Source organism: Spea bombifrons, chromosome 4, assembly GCF_027358695.1.
Source record: "Spea bombifrons isolate aSpeBom1 chromosome 4, aSpeBom1.2.pri, whole genome shotgun sequence".
Classification (NCBI taxonomy): Eukaryota; Metazoa; Chordata; class Amphibia; order Anura; family Pelobatidae; genus Spea; species Spea bombifrons.
Genome location: NC_071090.1, coordinates 103,863,462 through 103,885,141, shown reverse-complemented (window position 1 = coordinate 103,885,141; position 21,680 = coordinate 103,863,462). Strand labels below are relative to the sequence as shown.

Below are 21,680 nucleotides of genomic sequence, written 5' to 3'. Positions count from 1 at the left end.
ACTTCACATCAAATTATTTTTTAAACATAACCCTATAAATTATGATAGACGATAATCACTAATAAGCACATGTAACCTGAAAATTAGTCATGGGCACTACAGATACCCCTTGTTCCTGTCTTCTCCCATATATTGTAGTAGATATTTTGTCTTGAGCTGTATCCAAAAACCAAGCTAGACTGTAATCTCATTGCCAGGGGGGCTCTTAACGAGACCTGTGTTCCCATCTCTTAACCTTTTACAAATGTGTATGTTCATTTACATCTGCAGGTTACAGAGCAACAATAAAAAAAAAAAACATAATTATGCGGCTATTTCTTATTATGATAAAATGAGCCTAATCCAGATATGGGACCCTAATTGAAATTGAAGATCAGTTCTGGATGAAAAAAAATGCATTGCCACACTACCCATTGGCCAGAATCACGGAATAAGAAGGCGACGCATGAATAAATTTTGTTAATAATAGAATCTGGAGCCGCATTAAGAGTGTCTGGCATTGTCAAAAAGGAATTGGATGAATTTGCTCTGTAAGAAAGCCTTGGCTTCTGCGAGAAACAGGGAGATATTATGGATTGAGTTAAATGGCTTAACAGAAGGTGTATTAGCGTGTACACAAGTAATCTTTATTAGCGTGCAGTCTTATTTTCTGGTGATTGTGTTGAGAACTCAGTAGTTAGTGCCAGGGTTTCGTTTTATTTCAAATTAAGACTGGTAGACGGCTTTCTGATAGTGGACCAGCCAGCATTGTACATAGTCTTGTGATGGTCATTTTTCCACCGATGCCATGATCCACCGATAGCTCCCAAATCTGACAAAAATTAATTGTCCATTCGTACGCACATTTTGGCGTAAGCAGTCAAAAGATTGTAAACATTTTCTTTCAAATGAAATTAATTTAAGGCTATTGATGTTCAAAGTAATACTATTTCACAGTGTGACAGACAGATGCTGCCTCCCTCTAGCCTTTCGGATGAAATGGATTCTAGGCACGTACGAGGAGCTTTCTCTCTGTAAATGACAACCTCAATTATATTGTAATCTACAGCGCTGCCCTGGGAAATTATACATGACTCGTAATGCATTACCACTCCTCTAATAAGAAAGGTACTAGATGCTGAAATCCTACATAGGATTCACGAGTTGACATTGTTCAATAGTAAATGATAACAGTAAATCAGTGGAAGATTTTAGTCCATGTGTTTAGGACAGAAATGATACATCTGCTGACCAAATTTAAAATGTATTCTTGAGATAAGTCTATTACTTCGGAGAGAAGGTCAGCTTAATGATAACTTATTCTGGGCTACAAGGTAGGTGGGCTATCAGGTTGAAGTTTGACTCTTGGCTACCAATGCTTTAACCGGCAATTGAGTGAGATTTTAGGAGTTGAAAGTAGGAGACGCGTACGTGCCAAAGTTTCAAATGACCAAAGAGGGATGCTTTTTGTTTTAGTAGGCATCGTTATGGACAGGGCTACACCATGACTTTTCTTGTGACTTTGACCTTTTATGTTCTCTGTAGAACATAAAAATTTCTAAACTTCCTGGAAAGAGGGAGGTTGTGGAGAACAGAATGACAGAGTGATTTGGTTCCTCACTCTCCTAGATGGGATCATTTGGGAGTCAAGCATATAGTAACTAGATATAATTGGCTACGGGTAACTATCTATTCTTGAAACAATGAACATGTATAAAATATATTTGTACCAATAGCTGACGTGGCTGATTGCAGCAAGACCCTGATGAGGAACCCTGAGTTGATATAAAGATACTGCAAAATGCAACAGTCAAGGTATGGTCCACTGACAGAGGTCAGACAGAGTCACATGGTAAATACAGATTGTGATCTGTAATTTATATGGTGACGAAGTCTGTGAGGTTTGGCAAAACATTACCACTATTTTTTGTATGTTTTTAATAAATTAGCATGTTTTTCAAAAGACCATCAGTATCAGTGAAAGCTTTGAAGCTATGAGACGATAGCCTACAGTCCATTACTTGACTTCTAGCTCTCATTGGGATCTTTAGAGTGAGAGGCCCAGGATATGACATTATATCCCCACCCTCCACCTCGTTAGGGCACATAGAGGTCACAAGGGAGCAGTCTACTCAGATCAGTAGCCCCCTCTAGCTCAGGAAAACCGATTTAGATAGGAGTGGACAGTAAAAAAAACAAGTAGTAAAATGAGGCATACAAACACACACACACTCTCTCACACATACATTCATATAATGCTATGGTCAACCTCAGGTCTACCTGTTTGGGGTTCCCGTGCCTATGGTTGTTATATAATTTAGGAGTTACACAAACAACTCTTGTTGGTCACCATTAGTAAGATATAAAGAGCTATAACTCCAGAAGTGTTACTATTGCCTGAAGCCGCAAATAAGATAAAGTGTTATAGATAAAGTGTATGGATAGTGCACTTTTGTTTGTGTTCTGCTGAACTCAAGCCCAAGGTCTTGCATGACCCAGTGACTTTACTACATGAGTTTACTCTGAAATTCTTCTGCATGCTAACCTTTTAATAGTCCTTCACAAAGATTCTGTTGAAGTCACCTGCTAATAGGGACAAATAAATGGATTTGATAAACGCATTTTGTCAGGAGGTAAAGATATTCTGAATTAGGCTTCCAAAGTTCAATCAGTGACTTTACCTATAAAATACCTATGAGAAAACCACCAGCTGAAACGTTGAGATATCATTAAAGCAGAGCAGAATATGAAGGAGTTTGCTCTAGACTGAGAGTGGTCTGAAATGTGTGAGATTCCTGTCAAACCCTGCTGGTTCCTAGTTATAGAGTTATAGGTAGATATAGCATATATCATAACCAGTATCCATATCTGTCAATGATTAGAAGCATAGAAAGAGTGAAGACACATGTGGCCCTTAGATCCTTAGAAGAAGGGATTTCCTATACAACAAAGTGTAGATTTTTTGGTACAGATGAATGGTTTGTGACCTATTATGTACATGGTCTTCTGTTGATGGTGATTTGTATATGTAGCAACATACCTGGGAACTTATGAAGTATACATGGTACAACTTTATTCTGTAAAGATAAAAAAAACCCTACTTATTAATAAATAAATAATTTAAAATAAATACAGATCAAACCGTCAATGTCAAATACTGTCTTTATTTGCCACCGGAAAAAAGTATATTTGATACCATGCTCACTCCACCATGTGAAAGTCTTTTGTGTTCTGTGAATTTTATAGAAATAACAGAAATTATCATACTGTAAAAAGAAGGAAACCCAGAAAGAACATAAGCAGGTGAGATGATTGTCCCATACAGTCAGCATTATTCCCCAGAAGTCTTTATCACATGGAACAGAGTGACATTGTAGAGAACTTGATGACCATTATTCCAGGTGTACAGGACTCTCTCTCGCGGGTTGTAGTCCAGCATGGATATGTGTGAATACTGATTATGAAATGGGATATCTGTGTACTCATATGTGGATGAATTTGTGTAGTATGCAAAGTAGATCTTAGCTCCTGCCAAATGGGAATTGGTTACATAGAGGGTGCCACATATCATAAAGGACTCGCCAGCACTACGTTTCGGGTATCCTGTGTCCCAGGTCTTGAGGATCTCCAAGGTTTGGGGATCAATCTTGCTAACGACAATGTTTCCTGCATTCTGATTGGTTGTGTAGACTGCCCAGAGGCCGTTCTCATCGACCATGAAGTCAATGTCGGAGAATCCACCCCAGGAGTAAGGGAAGGTGTTGTTGTAGCCAGCGTTGCCAAGGCTCCTTTGCACAGAGACACTTCTTGATCTAAAGTGGTACTTCACTACTATGTTGCTCTGGTATTTGTTATAGTAAAGAGACCCATTGTAAACCACGTGACCTGTACCTGCCCATGGGTGAGGAAGAAGATGCTGGACAAAGTTTTGACCTTTGATGAAGTCGTTGAGACTTCGATATTCCAGGACTCTGCGTCCCTTGTAGTAGCCATCCATGTACCAAACCTGAAATTGAATAGGTGAGATGTTAGTAAAAAGGACTTTTCTCTGTATCGATCCCTTATTTATTTTGCTTTTTTCCTTAATAAATACTACAGCGAAGGAGCAGAGTATTTAAAAACTGAAAAGAAGGAATCTATTCGAATTTTCCTGGCAAAGGAAAGTAAGATGTTAAAATTGCATGATGTTGTACTGGTGATATATAGGGGTATTATGCAGATAAGAACATTACAGTTAACGGAGTCATACAGGAGCAGTAATGATAATGTAATGTGGCAGTAGGGAGAATTAAATGGAATGGTTGTAAAGTTCTTTTTAAAGGTAGGATATATTTTTTTACAACCTTAAACAAATAAAAAAGAAAAAAGGTTGAATCTGGCTAATAAAGAACTTAAAGTGGACATTCAGCCTTTTTTTTTTCGTAGGAAGGTGCCTCACATTTGACTAATTAAGAAAAAAAGCAATCTGCATATGATTTATGTATAATGAAACGTCATACTTGGTGCCTTTAAACCGTGAGATGTCAAAGAGGTTCACTCTTCATAATCCATAATTAATGTATTAACCAGAGACCTTTCTTCTTACTGTTCAGTGTTACTAGACTGGCACAGCAAATGCCTGGTGGGCAACTGGCTGACGGCAGATCAGGTGCTGCAGCAAGCAGCCAGAGGCTGGAAATACCCGGAAATACCGTTCCAAAGTTTGGGGTCACTTAGCTGTTTTCACAGAAAACCAGGACATTTCTAGCTGTAACATAATTGCAAAGAGGTTTTCTAAAGATCAATTAGGCTTTTAAACGTATCAGCGAACACAACGTGCCATTGGAACACAGTAGTGATGGGTGTGATAAAGGGCCATTGGAACACAGTAGTGATGGGTGTGATAAAGGGCCATTGGAACACAGTAGTGATGGGTGTGATAAAGGGCCATTGGAACACAGGAGTGATGGGAGTGATAAAGGGCCATTGGAACACAGGAGTGATGGGTGTGATAAAGGGCCATTGGAACACAGTAGTGATGGGTGTGATAAAGGGCCATTGGAACACAGGAGTGATGGGAGTGATAAAGGGCCATTGGAACACAGTAGTGATGGGTGTGATAAAGGGCCATTGGAAAACAGTAGTGATGGGTGTGATAAAGGGCCATTGGAACACAGTAGTGATGGAAGTGATAAAAGAGTGATGGGAGTGATAAAGGCCTCTGTATGCCTATTAAGATATTCCATTAAAAATCAGCTGTTTCCGGCTACAATAGTCATTTACAACATTAACACCGTCTGCGCTCCATTTCAGTCTATTTTAATGGACAAAATTTGCTTTTCTTTCAACAAAAAAAAAACCGAGGAGATTTAAGAAATGACCCCAAACCTTTGAACGGTAGCGCATGTTATCAGGCATGTATCTAAACACACTCTTGCCACTTGGAAAAATACATATTCTCATATATCAATCAGAATAGCTTCATTGAGATTTTCAATTTTTCTCAAATTATTCACAGCACTCCTCTCCGCAATCCTAATTTCTGTGAAAATAGCTCTAAAATGAAATTGTGGTTTCAGATCAATGGGGGAAAAAAAGGATAACATTAAGTACCCAGTGTAGCAAGAATATTAATACCACTTAATAGCCGCTGCTTTGTCACGGAGGATTTATTGCCGAGCCGCTTGGAATGAGCAATGCTCCAAACAATATTGCACTTAGCATTAATGGGGTTTCCACCAATATTCAATACGGCTATCAATTACAATGCAGGACTTAGCAGTTTGGGATCGATACTGTTACACTTGCACTCCGGACTGATGACATTATGCCCCAGAATGAATTGTATTACAAGTGGCAATCAATAGTGGTACCTTTGAGAAGTGATTGTGCCTTCACTCAGAATGGATTGGGTTACTGGTAAAAGTCAATAGAATTACACTGGTACTTTGCAGCAAGGGTATTAGCTCTCCGATTAAAAAGGGCTAATTGCTATCTGAGATCTGAGCGGAGACGAAGGGTTAATGGGATACAAGGTCACAGTCGGGAAGCGTTGAAGCGGCTGGCTGACAGTGATGTGTTTTGCGGGTGAAACCGGGCAGTAGGAATAATAATAACGGATCAGACGTGGAGAGAGTTTGTACCGTGAGGAGTTATAAATGACCGGACGGAAATAAAACTACACTCAATGACAAACCAAGGTCGGCAATGAAGCCGTCTGAGACTTTAACTCTGCGGCTGTCAAAGTGTTAGTGCGCATAGGGTTAAATTGGTCAATGGGGTTAGACCGCTGCTTTTTGGGCTTGGGTTAAGCTGTACAGTATAACGCAAATGTCTCAACATAGCAAGTCATGACATAACACACAAAGCGTGACTTTTCAAGAGCTGTGGGCTATATTTTAACCATGCGGCTTTAGGTTCTCGGTAGTCCTCCTTTCAATGATTTAGTCTCTTTTTCCCAGTGAATACCAGTGGAAACCATTATTAAACAGACAGCCTAATGCTGCGTGTAGCCTTACCAACGAAGGCAGTAATAGGCTTTCTAGATGTTCTGTCTCGTATTTTTGACCGGTTTTGGCTGCAAGAACCTGCCAAGTGCTATCGTTGAAATGAATGAGAGTGCTGGAACCCTCATGCAACCAATTCTAGAGGTGTGGATTACATTGAAGAGCTCCCACAGGAGTAACTAGAATATTAACCATATTGGTCAAAGAGATTATGGAGTCTTTATTTGAAGGGGATACCTTTCATTGAGTCAGCATAAAGAAGATATAGAGCCACATAGGCATTTGGGACCTCAGAGGTCTTTTCTTCAGCAGACATCTTATTGTTGGCATTTTATTATTGAGGAGATAGCGTGCATCCATCCCATCATTCCAGGGGCCCCACAATGGGAACCTTGAGCTTGTGCAATTTGCAGTCTTGGAGAAATATGTTGTATATAACCACAAGGACGGATGAGCATACCTGGGAACTTCTTCCCTTGCTGGACTGACGTCGGTGGGAGTTCCCGCTGACGTCGGTGGGAGTTCCTGCTGACGTCGGTGGGAGTTCCCCCATCTATAGGGAAAATGGGCAGGGAGCGGGGAGTATCAAGACCCCGTTCCCCTGACCCGTAGGATTCGGGTCTTGACCTGGAGAACCGATCTTCACTTGGAAGTTCCCAGGTATGCTGATGAGGTAAACATTTTTTGGTGATGTTCTAGTTCTCATGCGCAGACCCTACCCGCTTTCAAAGCCCACTTTTTTTCCGTCCTCTTTACCCATTGTACACCGCTACAGAATATGATGGTGTCATATAAAACAATAAATAATAATCTTTTTCATCAATTTATCATGAAATGTGACTGAAAAGTGGGTCTAAACTGTACAATCCATGGGGCAGGGACCCTGATGCCACCAACATATCTGTTCTACTGTAACGTCTGTATACCTTCTCATGATGCCTGTATACCTATGACACTGTGCACCCCATATACCCCAATATTAACATGTCTACATATGTCTGTAAATCCAAATTATTAAATGGTTTACCTTCTTGTTTTGTCCCATTTGTCCAACGTACTGAATTGTCAAATACGACGGCTCTATATAAGTCAATCAATAATAATAATTGGCCAAGATGGCCCGTGTTTGTATATATTTTAGCTGTCCTCCATCATAGTTTACCGATCTGTCTGTAGTGTTCCATCTCCTGTGAGAAATAATGGCTTTCTTGCGATAGCAAACTCAATTTTAAATGCATTCTGGCCCAAGTCCACCAATGGATTTTTTTTTTTTTTATTATTTTTTTTTTTCCGCAAGCGCATTATTATTTCAAGGTGAAGAAATGTGTACGGGAAGGTGAAGGCAAGTGGAAGCACTCAGCCGTGTAACACCCTTATTAACAAATACATCGCATAAAAGAGAAAGAAGGATGAAGAATCCCCTGAGTCTGTCTGTAACTGCCTTAGAATAAGAATAATTAAACACACGATGCACATGGGGGCAGGATGCAGAAATATATTGCAAAGAAAATAAGTAGAACTTGAAGGTGAAGATGTGTGGACATTGATGGACGGGCCATACTTATTTTTATGAGATATATACTGTGGATGGTTAGAAAATGACTACTTTCATTTTCCATTTGGACCCAAATGGTGTATCTTGCAACACAATATTGACCACATCGCACCCACTGAAGATAGAGGTGGAAATGTTATATGGATATGTAACTATTGATCTGCCCACCGGCCCTGTTTGAGGTTTCCACCTCTAGACGTTTCTTCATGATGGATTTCGTGGCCATAGGAAGTGGCTCCTCTATATATATATAAGTGTAGACAGTAGACAATAAAATGTTCAAGCAGGGCTCGACAAATCCCAGGCGCCAGGTCGCCATGGCGACAGAGAATTTTGTCCTGGCGCCTAGGTTTTGTCAGCCTCTTACATCCAGAAAAAATTGTGGATGTAAGAGGCTGAGTCACCACACGGGGGCGCTGTTGCTGTCTGCCCAGAAGTCTAGGCAGACAGCACAGCCACTCCGAGCCCGCCCCCGAGCCTGAGACCACTCCCACGGAGTGAGCCTGTAGGCTGAAAACGCGGTTGCTGGAAAAGCAGCACTCGTGTTTTCAGCTGCCACAGGCAGCCTCAGGGAAGGGGTTTGTGTGTTGATTGGGTCCCCACACAAGTCTGGGGACCTCACCCAACACCCCCCAGCTGCCTGATCGCTCCATGGGAGCGACAGCGCAGCGTTAACCCCTTCAATGCCGCGATGGCGGCATTTAGGGGTTAATTCCCTTTTGGGGGCCTTGCTGCTGGTGGTCTGCCTGGAAGCCCAGGCAGACCAGCAACAGCAAAAACGAGCCCCCACAAGCCCTTTGATGACTCCTGTAGGTATGGAAGCCTACAGCAGTCATCAGAGACTCCCCCCTGCAATGGCTGGTCCATAGACCAGCAATTGAGTCCCAGCTGCCACAGGCAGCTTCAGGGACAGGGGAGAGGGTTCTTCGGTCTCCACATGAGTGTGGAGACCTGCCCCAACACCCCCCCCCCGCTGCCTGATCGCTCCCTGACAGCGACAGTGCAGTGTTAACCCCTTCAATGCCGCGATTGCGGCGTTTTAGGGGTTAACTCCCGTTTTGTAAGGGGCTCTGCTGCCGGTGGTCTGCCTGGAAGCCCAGGCAGACCAGCAACAGCAAAAAAACGAGCCCCCACAAGCCCTTTGATGATTCCTGTAGGCATAGAAGCCTACAGCAGTCATCATAGACTCCCCCCTGCAATAGCTGGTCTATAGACCAGCAATTGCTTCCCAGCTGCCAGAGGCAGCTTCAGGGACAGGGTGAGAGGGTTCTTTGGTCTCCACATGAGTGTGGAGAGCAGCCCCAACACCCCCCTGCTGCCTGATCACTCCATGAGAGCGATGGTGCAGCGTTAACCCCTTCAATGCCACAATTGTGTATGACACATTCGTGGCATTGTAGGGGTTAACATTTGTCCCCACAAGCTTGTGGGGACTAAATATCTGTCAATGCTGTGCTCCAATGGAACATCAGCATCGAAAGAGTTAAAAAAATGAAAAAATGTATTTAAAAAAAAAAAACAAACAGCACTGACCTGAAAGTCCAGGGTGCTTCCAGGTCAAACGCTGTGAGTTTAGTAAGTGGGCTGATGATGATCGGATCCCTCCTGACCAACTGTTAGTTTAAAAAAATCCTGGCTCCTAACTTTTTTACCTGGCGCCTAGATTCACAACAAATTTGTCAAGCCCTGCATTCAAGTGTTCACCTTAAAACGTTGGGTGTGCAGACCCCTTGTGACAATACTTTTGACTTATCTGGGCACAGTTGGGTAACCATTCCCTCCTCATTCTCATAACCGAGGAGGGACACGTTTTGAGAGAGAGGCCTTCGACTCTCCACGAAATACGCGTGACATAGATCTTGACAGTTGGTAATTTAATGTTCCCAATTATTTCTTGTACGTGTTATAATATCTTAAGTAGAAGACTGCAATAATCTGGTTAAATAGAACACTTTTACATTATTTATCAAGCAACCTTGGAAACACAGAGCGCTTGAACAAGCGAACCTAAAATAACGGGCACCGTACTGTTCTCCTTTTTAAAGCTGTTTGAGGGATTTGGAAACCTCACAGGTCTTTTCTGGTTTATAGAGCTCTCCAAACCCCACGTGTCACTTATTTTAACCGAAAAGCCTTTGCAAACAGATAATATATCTTTTTTATGTTGCAGTACCAGTCGGTTCCTAGAAAAAAAAATAGTAGATTTCAAACGTGATTCATATTTTATTTTATCACAAGAAACTTCCGAATGAGTAGAGCTTCCACAAACCTATAGGTGGTTCCTTCACATGGGACAGCGGTATGAAAGCATCACAGATCTTTCCTTCAAATAAAAGGGTCTTTTAAGAACCCGCTGGCCCTTTGTATACTTAGACGGCTCTTTAGGCCACCAGGGTCCCCATGGCTATACTGCTTTACAAACACAGTGCCTATCCGTCGTACGTAACTGTCTTTTATCTACCAGCAACAATCTCGATGCTTACACTCGCATGCCAGCGGAATAAGGTTTGCAGTAAAATCATATATAATAAAAAATAAAAAATAAAATCTTACCCTCAGTCTCCCCAAAATTAAAGACTATAATCTGGCGGCACTGTATCGTTAGGCTCTTATGATTAGGTATCGCACTCGGTAATATACATACACTCTAACTTAGATCAGCAACGTAGTGATGGTCCTGCAAGCATTAATACACACATCAGCTAAACTACTCCCGGAGACATAATTACACAATCCGCTATTCTACTCCATCATTATGGATGGTGATCAGACTGTGTTTGGGGGGCAATGGCAATATTCACACCCTACATTCCAACATGGGGAGGCCTGGGCACCATATGAGACCTGGTCGAATACATAGGTTAGAAAACCTGATACCGATCGTAAACATCACCAACCAGCAAACCAACCAGCAAACTTTACAACAAGTAGACTGCAGTCTATTCTACAGCAATGGAAATACTCAGAACCCCCATCCATGTCACTTTTCCATAGAAAAACTACTACATCTGTTTTGCATGGACTGGAAAGACACCACACTAGAAAAGGAACATGGCGCCTGAAAATTCATTATGACATGGCAACCATTCATTGATACCTGAGACAATTCCACAAAAGCATGGGATAAACACACACTCCAATATACTGCACACAACAGTTGAGTGGATGATCGCTGATAAAATTCATCTAAACCTTTGACAGACCTCAAGTAGACTAGGTGACAATGGATTGAGACAATGGAAGAGCTAGTCTGTTGACGTGGTTGAGGAGGTGGTGGGACAATTGAGGGGGGTTATGTTCTTGGTTGGCAAAGGTTACCATCGCACTCAGATGAGTCTCACGGAAGGATGACCACCTTGATCAGCTGGTATATTATTTAACTGCGGTAGCGACCCAAGGACAATACATGCCAAGTAACTCATCACAGCAGTTCGACCCGTTTTGGGTTGCAACATATTTTATTGTTGATCCCACAAGACTTTATCTTATTGGAATATACTCGTGTGTTCCCATTTTGTTATGTGTTACATGCGTTACAAAATCCAAATAAAAAGAAATATACGTATTTCAATTACAAGAAAATAGTCTCTCATCATGGCTGATTGATTTAAGTTTATTGACCAAGAGTGTATGTGTAGAGAGATTCATTTTAGTTTTGAAAGACAAGTTTCTATTCGAATAGACCTTTGTGGAATAAAAAAACAAACATTAAGGATCGGTTTATCTGTGAGTCAATGATCTTGGTAGGACCTCGTTGCCACTAGTTCTAAACTGCTGAGGAATCCATTCACATTTAATTATCATGTTTCAGTGTCACGCTCTAGTAATGACAACAATCATTTATCTTTCAAAAGATAAGGGGTGCAGTTTATACAAAATGATATAAACTGATGTCTATAATAAATGTATTGATTAACTTGTGTTATATAGCAATGTCCTAATATTGGTTGGATGTTACATAGTTGGTTAGATAGTTGCTTAAAAACTACCTATTTGTCCCCTATTTGTGACCCTTCCAGTGACTCTTCTTTTTCCGTTAAGCCCAACAATTTTAACTATTTTTTGTTCATATAAATATATAAATTATATTAATAATGTTGTATTCTTTATTTTATTTTTTTTTATTATTATTTTTTTTTTTACAAATTTTCAACTTATTTCTGCATCAATATTATTTGTTTTCTTGTCTTTATTTTTTACAATAAAGACACCATTTTAATCCTTACCCGTTATCATCAGAGCTTTACTTGTTGACATACACCTTCTAGTTTATACACAGCTTCGGGTAGAATTGCACTACCCTAAGAGCTTTATATACAGACATCAGCTGATCTTATTAGACCAGTGATGACTTATACTATTAAATATGTGTTTTTTTTAAAGTTACATCCCCAATAATAAATATTTCTTCAAAGGTTATTAAGTTACCTACAAATTTCCAACATCGCGCTGTTTTTTTTATCCCCCCCACCCAATTCCTCTTTAAAAACCACATCTCTCCAATATATGCAAGAAATAAGAAAAAATATAAAATCGATAATTTTAAGATAAATAATGGCAAGAACAGAAAGTAAAAAAAAAAAAAAAACACATCCACCTGAGACCCACTAATAGTGAGTCGATGGCTTCCCTATTCCTGTGCCCTAAGTTATTACAGGCCAAAATTGTAAGTAAGTTATAACATCAATTACATGCGTTGATGGTAAAATGGAAATGCATTTGCAGCCGTAAGCTGGTTGAAGAACACATTAGAGTATTTTTATGGTTTTCAAATGGAAAATAAAAAAGGGGAGTAAAGTGCTTTTTTTTTTTTAAATTCGATACCTAGGATAGTCAAGGAGTGTAAATTTTATGGAGCCTGTCCCATAACGTCTTCTTATTCCAATCCAATTACTACGGCGGTTTAACGTTATCTCCCTGACCAGTAGCTCTTCCAGTTGTGACTAATAATTTTTTTTCTCATGACTGGTAAACCTCGGTGATGACTTTCCCAACCTTTCCTTTCATGCACATGGCTTTACCAAATCCCATAATCACGAATGAAGCCTTTTTTTAAGCCTTACACCTCCTCTTCAATATACAGAGAGCTTTCCCAGGCCTCTCAGGTCTCTTTGTCGTGCGCACCGCTGTAGTAAAACTAATATATTCTCGGAGATATTTCATCTGTCATGCTGTTTTGACTTGATCTAAATCCTTTAATTTCATTAGCTCTGCCCGACTTGTTCCACGGGGGATAAAAGCAGATTAAGTAAAAGCAGCCAGAAAGTTCTGAGTGTGCTGCGTTTTCACATCTAAATGAAGCAGAGTTTAAAATATGATTGGGCCGGAAAACACTTGTGTGATGAGCGGGGGTTATACTTTTGCCATCAGGCATTGTATTTTAATGGAGTTTTACCGGTTCACAGCACCCAGCTAAACACTCTTAAACAACCCCCTGGTCCCCGATTGGCCACTTTAAATCTCTTTCCTGTTTCTTATTGGTTAAATCATTCAGTGCCCACTCACCTTTTCCATCTTGCTCTCTATAAAGGTTGTGCTTTCGTGAGATAAAACCTGTGCCGGGTCTCATTCGGTAGAAAATATATTACTGTATATCCATTACACTGATGATGAGTGGTACTCAGGGCCGGCCCAAGACTTAATGCCGCCTGGGGCAAAGTTTAAAATGCCGCCCCCCCCCGCCGACGCCGGGGGGGCGGCATTTTAAACTTCGCCGACGCCATTATCTACCCTAACACCCCCCCTTTTTTACTTACCTTTAAACAGTCCTGCGGCGAGTCTCCCTGCTCTGCCACGGTGCCGGCTTGTAATGCTGAGCGCCGGAAATTGACGTCACTTCCGGCGCTCAGCATTACAAACCGGCACCGAGACCGAACAGGGAGACTCGCCGCAGAAGAGAGAGAGAGGGGCGCCGAGCGGGTAAGCGAAAACCACTCGGCGCCCCTCCTCCGCTTAAAAAAAAAAGCGCTTGCCCCACTCGGCTCCATTGTAGGGCCGGCCCTGGTGGTACTCAACCTAGTATTTGGTGGAGGTGGCGATGATTGCCCAAAATGCTTCAGTCAGTCACTGGATGGCTGGCACAACTTGGCCTGGGAGAAGACCAAGCCATGTGGTCCATCAACATGGCGGATCAGAACATATTTAAGACACAACTCACGGTGTTCAGTGCCGTCCAACATGAATACACACAAATGGAGGGGGGGCCAGCGCAGAATAGGGGTATATTAATAGAAGCATAGAAAGGTTCCAGGCATGGTATAAACACTGTATAAAACCTTACTGCAGAACTAAAACCAAACATGGAGGTACTGGCCCAGGATGTTCAAATTAGAGCAATTGCTCCCCTCGTCAGCACTCCCTTGGGTTCAGCACACAATCCTGGGTACATGGCAAATTAATGATTGATGGAACATGATCAACATTTCAAAAGACATAAAACTGGTTGGTAGTATTTTATGTGAGCCAATTACCAACAAATGCTTCTTTGTGGAACTATTATTTTTTTTTCTTCTTCTAATCTAAACATCACTCATCACATGTTTTAGTAAACATCCCATAAAGCTGTATGCGTTTTATGTTTTTTAAGTTGTACGAGAACAGTGTTAGCTCAAGCAGTAGCCTCATTCCGAGGACGGAAATCTCTGCATCCCGTCCTCATTTACATGGCTTTATCAGAAGTACTTAGTTTCTAAGATAAACAAATCCGATTTATGTAGAATTCAATTCTAGAGTTTCATTAAATGTTTTTTTTTCCCGTCTGTACTCAAATCAATTATTCACAAAAATTTTTAGTTTTATTAAAAATGTGAGTTTCTTTCTAAACATCAGTGTTTGGACATTTATGACATCTTGCAAGACATAAAACGACATTCAACAGAGTAAGGCAGAGAAAAATAACAAGACACGGAATGGGATAATATGCGAATAGAACCATTTACAAAAAAAAAAAAAAAGAACTTTAAAGTACAGCAGTTTTTTTCATTTATCATATTAAGTTACTAGCAAACTTCATTGCCTACACTTCTCACATCCATCTTATTTAATGGTTCAAGTCACAAAATGAAACTGACTATTTGAACAAAGCGTTTATTTGTATGTACCAAATGCGTAAATTCACTCACTTTCCCATTAAATCCCAGAATGCGCCAGAATGTGACTTTATAGAACTTATAGGAAAACATATTCAGTTATTCTAAATAATGAGTTCATAATATTATTAAATAATAATATTTAATGATTAGATAAAACAATATTTATGTATGAGCTTATCATTATAAATATATATATATATACACACATTATATAGTACTATTCTTTCTAACTTTTATGAATGAGGGTCTATGTAAAGGAATGCTACCGAGCATTGCCATGTGCCGCATAGACTTGCTTGCAGCACACGGGCTAATGAATTTCGTCCTTCAATTAAGATGTTATTCTGCTCCAGTTACTGAACACTCTGTGACCCCCGCTGGTTTTTAGTTAATACACTGAATGCATCGACAGGGGTGATTTTTACGTTACATACTTGGCAGTTTGGAGTAGCGGCACGGTCACTCTGATTTGGTATATATTGTTAGGTTCTATGGTGGTCGCCAGTCCAAATTGTTAGGCTGGCTGCAAAGCCTTAGCTTTACTCTTTCTTTAGTTTGAAGCCAATTTATAAGAGTTTTCCAGCAGAAAGAGTCGATCTCATATCAATCTCCATATTTACCTTTGTATTGCTCCTAGAAATCAGTGGATCCATTCCCATAGTCTGGGCAATAGCAGATTGCTATGTATAACTGTGACACTAAAAATTAAATAAGCAACCCCCTAAAATATTATTTTGCCTCCAAATATAATATAAAAGTTTCCATTTGATCTGCAGAGTTCTTTTTTTCTTATCCTTAGCTTCTCATGTGCCGCAATATTCCTTTTATCTTTTTAACAGCAATTTCAGGTTAACTTCCTTAACGTCAGCTGGCTTTGACAGCTCAATGATTAGAAGAACAAAGCTAAATCAATAAACCACCCATTAGTTACTCACCCTGTTATCGGCACTTGGGGCCATGGTATCAGTCATCCATGATCCAAACCTGGACCCCGAGGCACGTATTGTGATTGGGTTACTGACGCCTGTGAGTTTTCCACAACCTAGAATGCAAGAGACCCAAGAGAAATGTGAATTACTCGTTACTGTATACATATGTATTAATATGTACACCTCATACTTACATGAACATTAACTCATATCGTGATTTGTGTGCGAGAGTAGATGCCTATGTCTGAGCATAGATGTGTATGCCTGAGCATGGATGTGTATGTGTGTGCGTGAGCATGGATGTGTATGTGTGTGCGTGAGCATGGATGTGTATTTGTGTGCGTAAGCATGGATGTTTATGTGTGTGGGTTTGAGCATGAAAGTATATGTGTAAGCATTAACGTGTTTAAGTGTGTATGAGAGGGAGTATGCGTGTTGGCCTGAGTGTGTGTGTATAAAAATATATGCCAGTGTGTGTGGGTATGTGAGTTACTGGTGGGGGCAAGGGGGGTGCCAAATATAGGATCTGGAAAACCAGGTTCACAAATAAGCGAACAAAGAAAAAAACCACAAGAAAGAAGACACATGAACAGGTAAGAGAAGAAGCAGACACAATGAAGCAGTCGGTGGAGAAGGTAGGACAACATCACTGAGAGAGTGTGAGAGCATGAATGAGAGCGTGAATGAGAGTGTGAGAGAGTGAGAGATATAAGTTATTACTCATGATATAGCATAATGGATGCAGGCGTGGTTGCGGGGGGCAGCATTGCATCCTCAGACCGATGTAGCGTAATGTCTTGATTACATCTTCACCTCTGACCCTCTAGTTTTAGATTTTGGCCTCATGTTCTTTATCCTCCTTTGAAATAAACTTCCCTCCTGTGCGTTGCCAAATCCCTTTAAACATTTCCATATTTCTACCACGTCTCCCCTCTCTCCTCTTTCCTCTAAGCTATGCATATTGCACTCATACAGCTCATAACTGCTTCTTAACGTATTGTACGATGCAAGAAGAAGCCTATGTTTTTACACAAAAGAAAACGTTTTCAGTATTTCGTTCCTAAGTCATTCAGCGCATTCTGACACATTTCTCTTCAAGCCGACGCTTAATGGCCATAGTTAGTCAGATCCCTGCTGTTTAAACCACTAGATGGGAGAGAGCATGAAAAATGCATTTGCTATGCTGGTTTTTCCTATTAAATAGTACAAGGATATGCTGCAGAACAAATTCACAAAGAAGCCCTGCGCTCGTTGCTATTGAAATGCTGGAGGCGGATGCTGGGAGTAAGAGTCTCCTGAATTAAAAAAAAACAGAAATACAGTAAAGAAGTTATCATTCCCGGAATCCTATTCTTTGATTTTCTGCCTCCTATTTCGCTGGCGGTTCGTCGTAGCTGCTGCATTTCCAGCTGGGTAGACTATACAAATATAATCTACTTTTAACATCTTAATATTTGATGATTCTCCAAGTTTAAATTGCCTGCAGAAAAGGCTTGAAGAAGCATAAATTACGTTTCTTTGTTTGAATTATAGCTGAGAGCGTGGAAGTATATAAATATATATATTGATCTTAATTTATAATAAGATCAAGATAATCTCTGATCATCAAAAAAAAATCTGAGCCACTCCATTTTTATGATAATAAAATACTACGGAATGGAGAGCTTGTAAGAGGAGAGGGGGAACTGTCCCTCTGGGGTGCCCCGACTGGTTGAAGACTTTGTTGTTTTCCTTGCAATAACACAGAACAGCCACTAGGGATTTCTAGTATAACAGATAACGTTTACACGATGACTAGATCCTTTCTGTGATCCTTTTTCCTAAGCCCCCCCTTTCCGTAAGTGTGGTTTGGAGAGGACACCCTGGTGCATAATAAGCACGTCCTTCCAAATGTATTTTAGACTGCTATATTACTGGGCCACATGGCTGGTCTCCCCTACCCAATGCTGAATGCTGACGGCTTCCGCCCTGGAACCATTATAATATTAAAGTGTTTTAATGTTGCAACAGATGTGTTATCGGTGGACATAGTGTGTTGAAAAAATAAAAATAACATTTAATAAAAGTAATTATTTATAAATTAAATAATTGTAGCTTTGCTAGCAGTTGCCATAAAGTTCTAACGTTTAACATTAATCACAGTATATACTGGATCATTTGAAGGTTATTTTTCCACCTTTTTTTAAAGGGAAGGATCTTCAAAATGTCAAATGGATGATCCTGGTAAGGACGCAGAAAAATGAAATACAACTATAATGTAATGACTTTAAACCACACATATTTTACTTTGTCATATTAACCAAAACATAATATTTCAACCACATTTGGTGGCTACAAAGTATTGACGTACCCCAGCAATGTGCTACTATTGGACTATAATGTCCATGACTCTCAGCTATAAAAAGATTGTCTGGCGTCGATTGGGCTCATAAAGGAGCAAATGGTGAAGAATATTGGCCATTGTGTTTGTCTTAAAGACTTAGTGACTCTACCTTGAACGCGTCAAAGAAAAAGAAACCCTTGGAGATAAATGATCTGGAGAGCAGTCAATACATTATACGTTATTAATGGCGTGGATAACAGACATACCTAATTTCTGCATACATGCATGTAACCTGGCCTCCAGGATCATCACGCGCTGTTGAAGCTCCTCGTAGTCATACGCTCCCATTTCCTCTTGAATCAGTTGGAGGACATTGGAGAGGTTTCTCACCTCCTCTTTCAGCTGGACAATCATCTTGGTGTCTGATTTGTATTGGTCAAGAACGGGTATGAGAGGCATGAGCTGCTTCATTTTATCCTTTAACTCCTAAGGAGAAGACAAGGTTGGCTCATGAGCATACTGGACGAGGCGAGCAGATAATGAGAATAAAGACACGGGTATATCACGCAAGACGCGGCACAAGGGTTTTATTATCTATCATCAAAGTAATGAAAAATACCCCTAGGAGGACAACTTGTCCCCTTTGTCTGTTTCTTATATTGTCAGTTGCTGACATTTTAATTTGTTAGACTGAAAACCTCAGCGGCAGAATCTTTTAAGATTTGCTTGACTGGACAAACGTTATCTGTGGCCATTATGTATCTGAGGTCCGCCACTGCATGGTGGTAGATAACAGATAACGGTGTGATTAAAGATATTCTGCATATTATAAAAATAACTCTTGTACCTTAGCGTGATGCCAGCATGAAAATTATATATATAATAATATATATAATGGTCCATCTCATCTGAACATATTTGAACCCAGTGCCTTTAGTAACCATGGTTTCCTTAGCCGATAGACTATATGATACAATGTATTCTACCCGATAACATTAAACTGACCGACGTTCCCTCGGTGTGATCACAAGTACCAGAATGGGTACATGCGCAACAGCTCAAGAAATATTGCCCTATGGTGTTGTAATGATTCATCGATTATGGATCAGCATTATATTTGGGCCAAACCATTCACAGATTGCAAGCTCAATGAGACAGTGACCCAGCGTCCTTCTCTATCTCATAAAGGTTATAAAGTTGTACCGGTGAACTGTAAAAGAAGAAAAAAAAGATGGCTTTTGGTAAAAATGATACCTTTTTTGTCTAACTTAATTACATCTAGGTTTCTTCTGAAGAAGAGAACAAGATAGTCTTGAAAGCTTGCAATCTATTATGTTATTTTGGAGAATAATTTTACCTTCATATGATTTTTTTCACTAGTTTTCACGTGATGTTCATGTTTCTAGTCTAATTCCGTCTCGCACCAATGCATTCACGCGCTTTAAATACCCAACTAGTCCACGTAACAACGAGCAGATTCTGCAAAGAGTGAAATCTATTCGGCTCGTTCCAGCTCCAAATGTACACGGCTTGGTGGCACTAAAGGCACAACGTAAAGAGACAAGCTAATAAAGGGATGGTATATGACACTATTAGCCTAACGGCTGGTAATGTGCAGCGTTCTGGGCAATAAAAGGAAAATCCACATTTCCCTGTATTACAAAACCAACGGCTTGTGACTCTAATGTTATCAATGCAGATTATGCCAAAAGAGTCCGGCTGATGACAATGATCTCCCGGGTGTGAAGCTTGATTTATCGTATAAATCCATAATGGAGCCCCGTTCGATGCGTCAACCTTCATGCACTTCAGGTTGCCAGGGGGTTGTGAGACCCACACTTGGCTACTTGCTCTTACTGCCCTAAAGGGTTAAACCTAAAGGGTTAAACCATTGCTTCCAATCTATCAGTGTATTCAATATGAACTCTGTATGTGATCAGCTGCTCCTGCTTGTGAAAATGTCATATGCACCCCCCCCCATAGTCTGGGTAACATTCAGTGTACGGTAGTAGAAGACTTTTTGAGGAGGAAAAAATATTTGACTGCATCTTATATTCCGGATACAACTTTTTGCTTTTTTTTTTAAGAATTTTCTACATTTTGTAGTCGGGCTGCACCTAGGGTATAAATATATCCCAAAAAGCCAACCGCGCTCACAGCACTAAAGTAAGTCATGATTTTCAGCTTCAAACCGCTGATACTACTTGATCCAAAGCCATGAAGAGTACCTCCCCAGTGTCCCTCTTTAGGAGAGACAGTCCATCCAAATCCCCGTTTTGAAGAATGCTTGCTACGTATAAGTGCACCACGCTGTTCTACATCTTGAAAAAGACATATGGCGTATATCAAGAGCATAAAATGTGTTTAGAAGTTATATTGTGTATATAGAATCCATCAGCATGAGTTACGTTGGATGTCCTGGGCAGACCATCTAAGATCTGAACTCCACAGGACCCTCCTGACATGAACGGGACAAATAATTTACAGACCAGAGAAAAGGGAACCAAGTAAAGATTACATTTAAAATAAAGTATATAGAACACATTATATATATATATATATATATATATATATATATATATATATATATATATATATATATAATGTATATATATATATATATATAATGTATTCTATATACTTTATTTATAGACTTTTTATACTTTATATATACTTTATATACTTTATATACTTTATTATTCTATACACTTTATTTTTCATTATTTAGAATACATTATTCTACTTCTAAACGTCTTGCACAATTACAATAATCAACTTATGTAGGCCGTATAAAGTCCCCGTAAAGCCCTGTCCCCTACCAGCACCTTTAACTACACATTAGACTTTCAAGTGAACCTAGAAAAATATAATTTGAGGTCAGATGAGAACAATTCAGCTCAGCTACTCTGCCCGTGTGATGTAACGGGGGCCAGATTATCCATACTCCTCGCTGGGTAAAGGAGAGATATGTTTCAGGGGCACCACGAAATACAAAGGGTTCTTTCAGAGGGTTAAGAGGTCTTTGTGGTCTTTGAGCCTTGATGGACCTAGAACGTGAGCTTGACATTTATATAGAACTTATATATTTAATGAATATCTCAAATAATTATTGTGGATCTGCCTTTTCTTAGGATACCCTTATCACCGAACGTAGGTATTCCAAACACGTGCTTGTTCCGATACAAGATTCCCTTCAACCGGGTAAAATAGTGAGTCTCATACAGAGAACAGATGCTTTTTGGGCTACAGTTCCGAGGATTCCCTAAAAGCTTTTTGATCACCCTGAGAGACTGTCTGCGACTGCAAGCTGGAGAACAT

At 40.2% G+C, this 21,680-nt stretch overlaps 1 protein-coding gene across 2 annotated transcripts in view; it reads right to left on the bottom strand.

Annotated features, from left to right (window-relative positions):
* Positions 1 to 3,123: 3,123 nt before the first annotated feature.
* The window catches only part of OLFM2 (olfactomedin 2), a 103,848-nt gene continuing 85,291 nt past the window's right edge, over positions 3,124 to 21,680 (bottom strand). For both annotated transcript variants that reach the window (XM_053464984.1, XM_053464986.1), the window contains exons 4-6: positions 18,629 to 18,848; positions 16,046 to 16,152; positions 3,124 to 3,985 (exon numbers count right to left, since the gene is read on the bottom strand). In XM_053464984.1, coding sequence (XP_053320959.1) covers positions 3,311 to 3,985; positions 16,046 to 16,152; positions 18,629 to 18,848 — 1,002 coding nt within the window. In that variant the 3' untranslated portion in view covers positions 3,124 to 3,310. The remainder of the gene's footprint in view (positions 3,986 to 16,045; positions 16,153 to 18,628; positions 18,849 to 21,680) is intronic.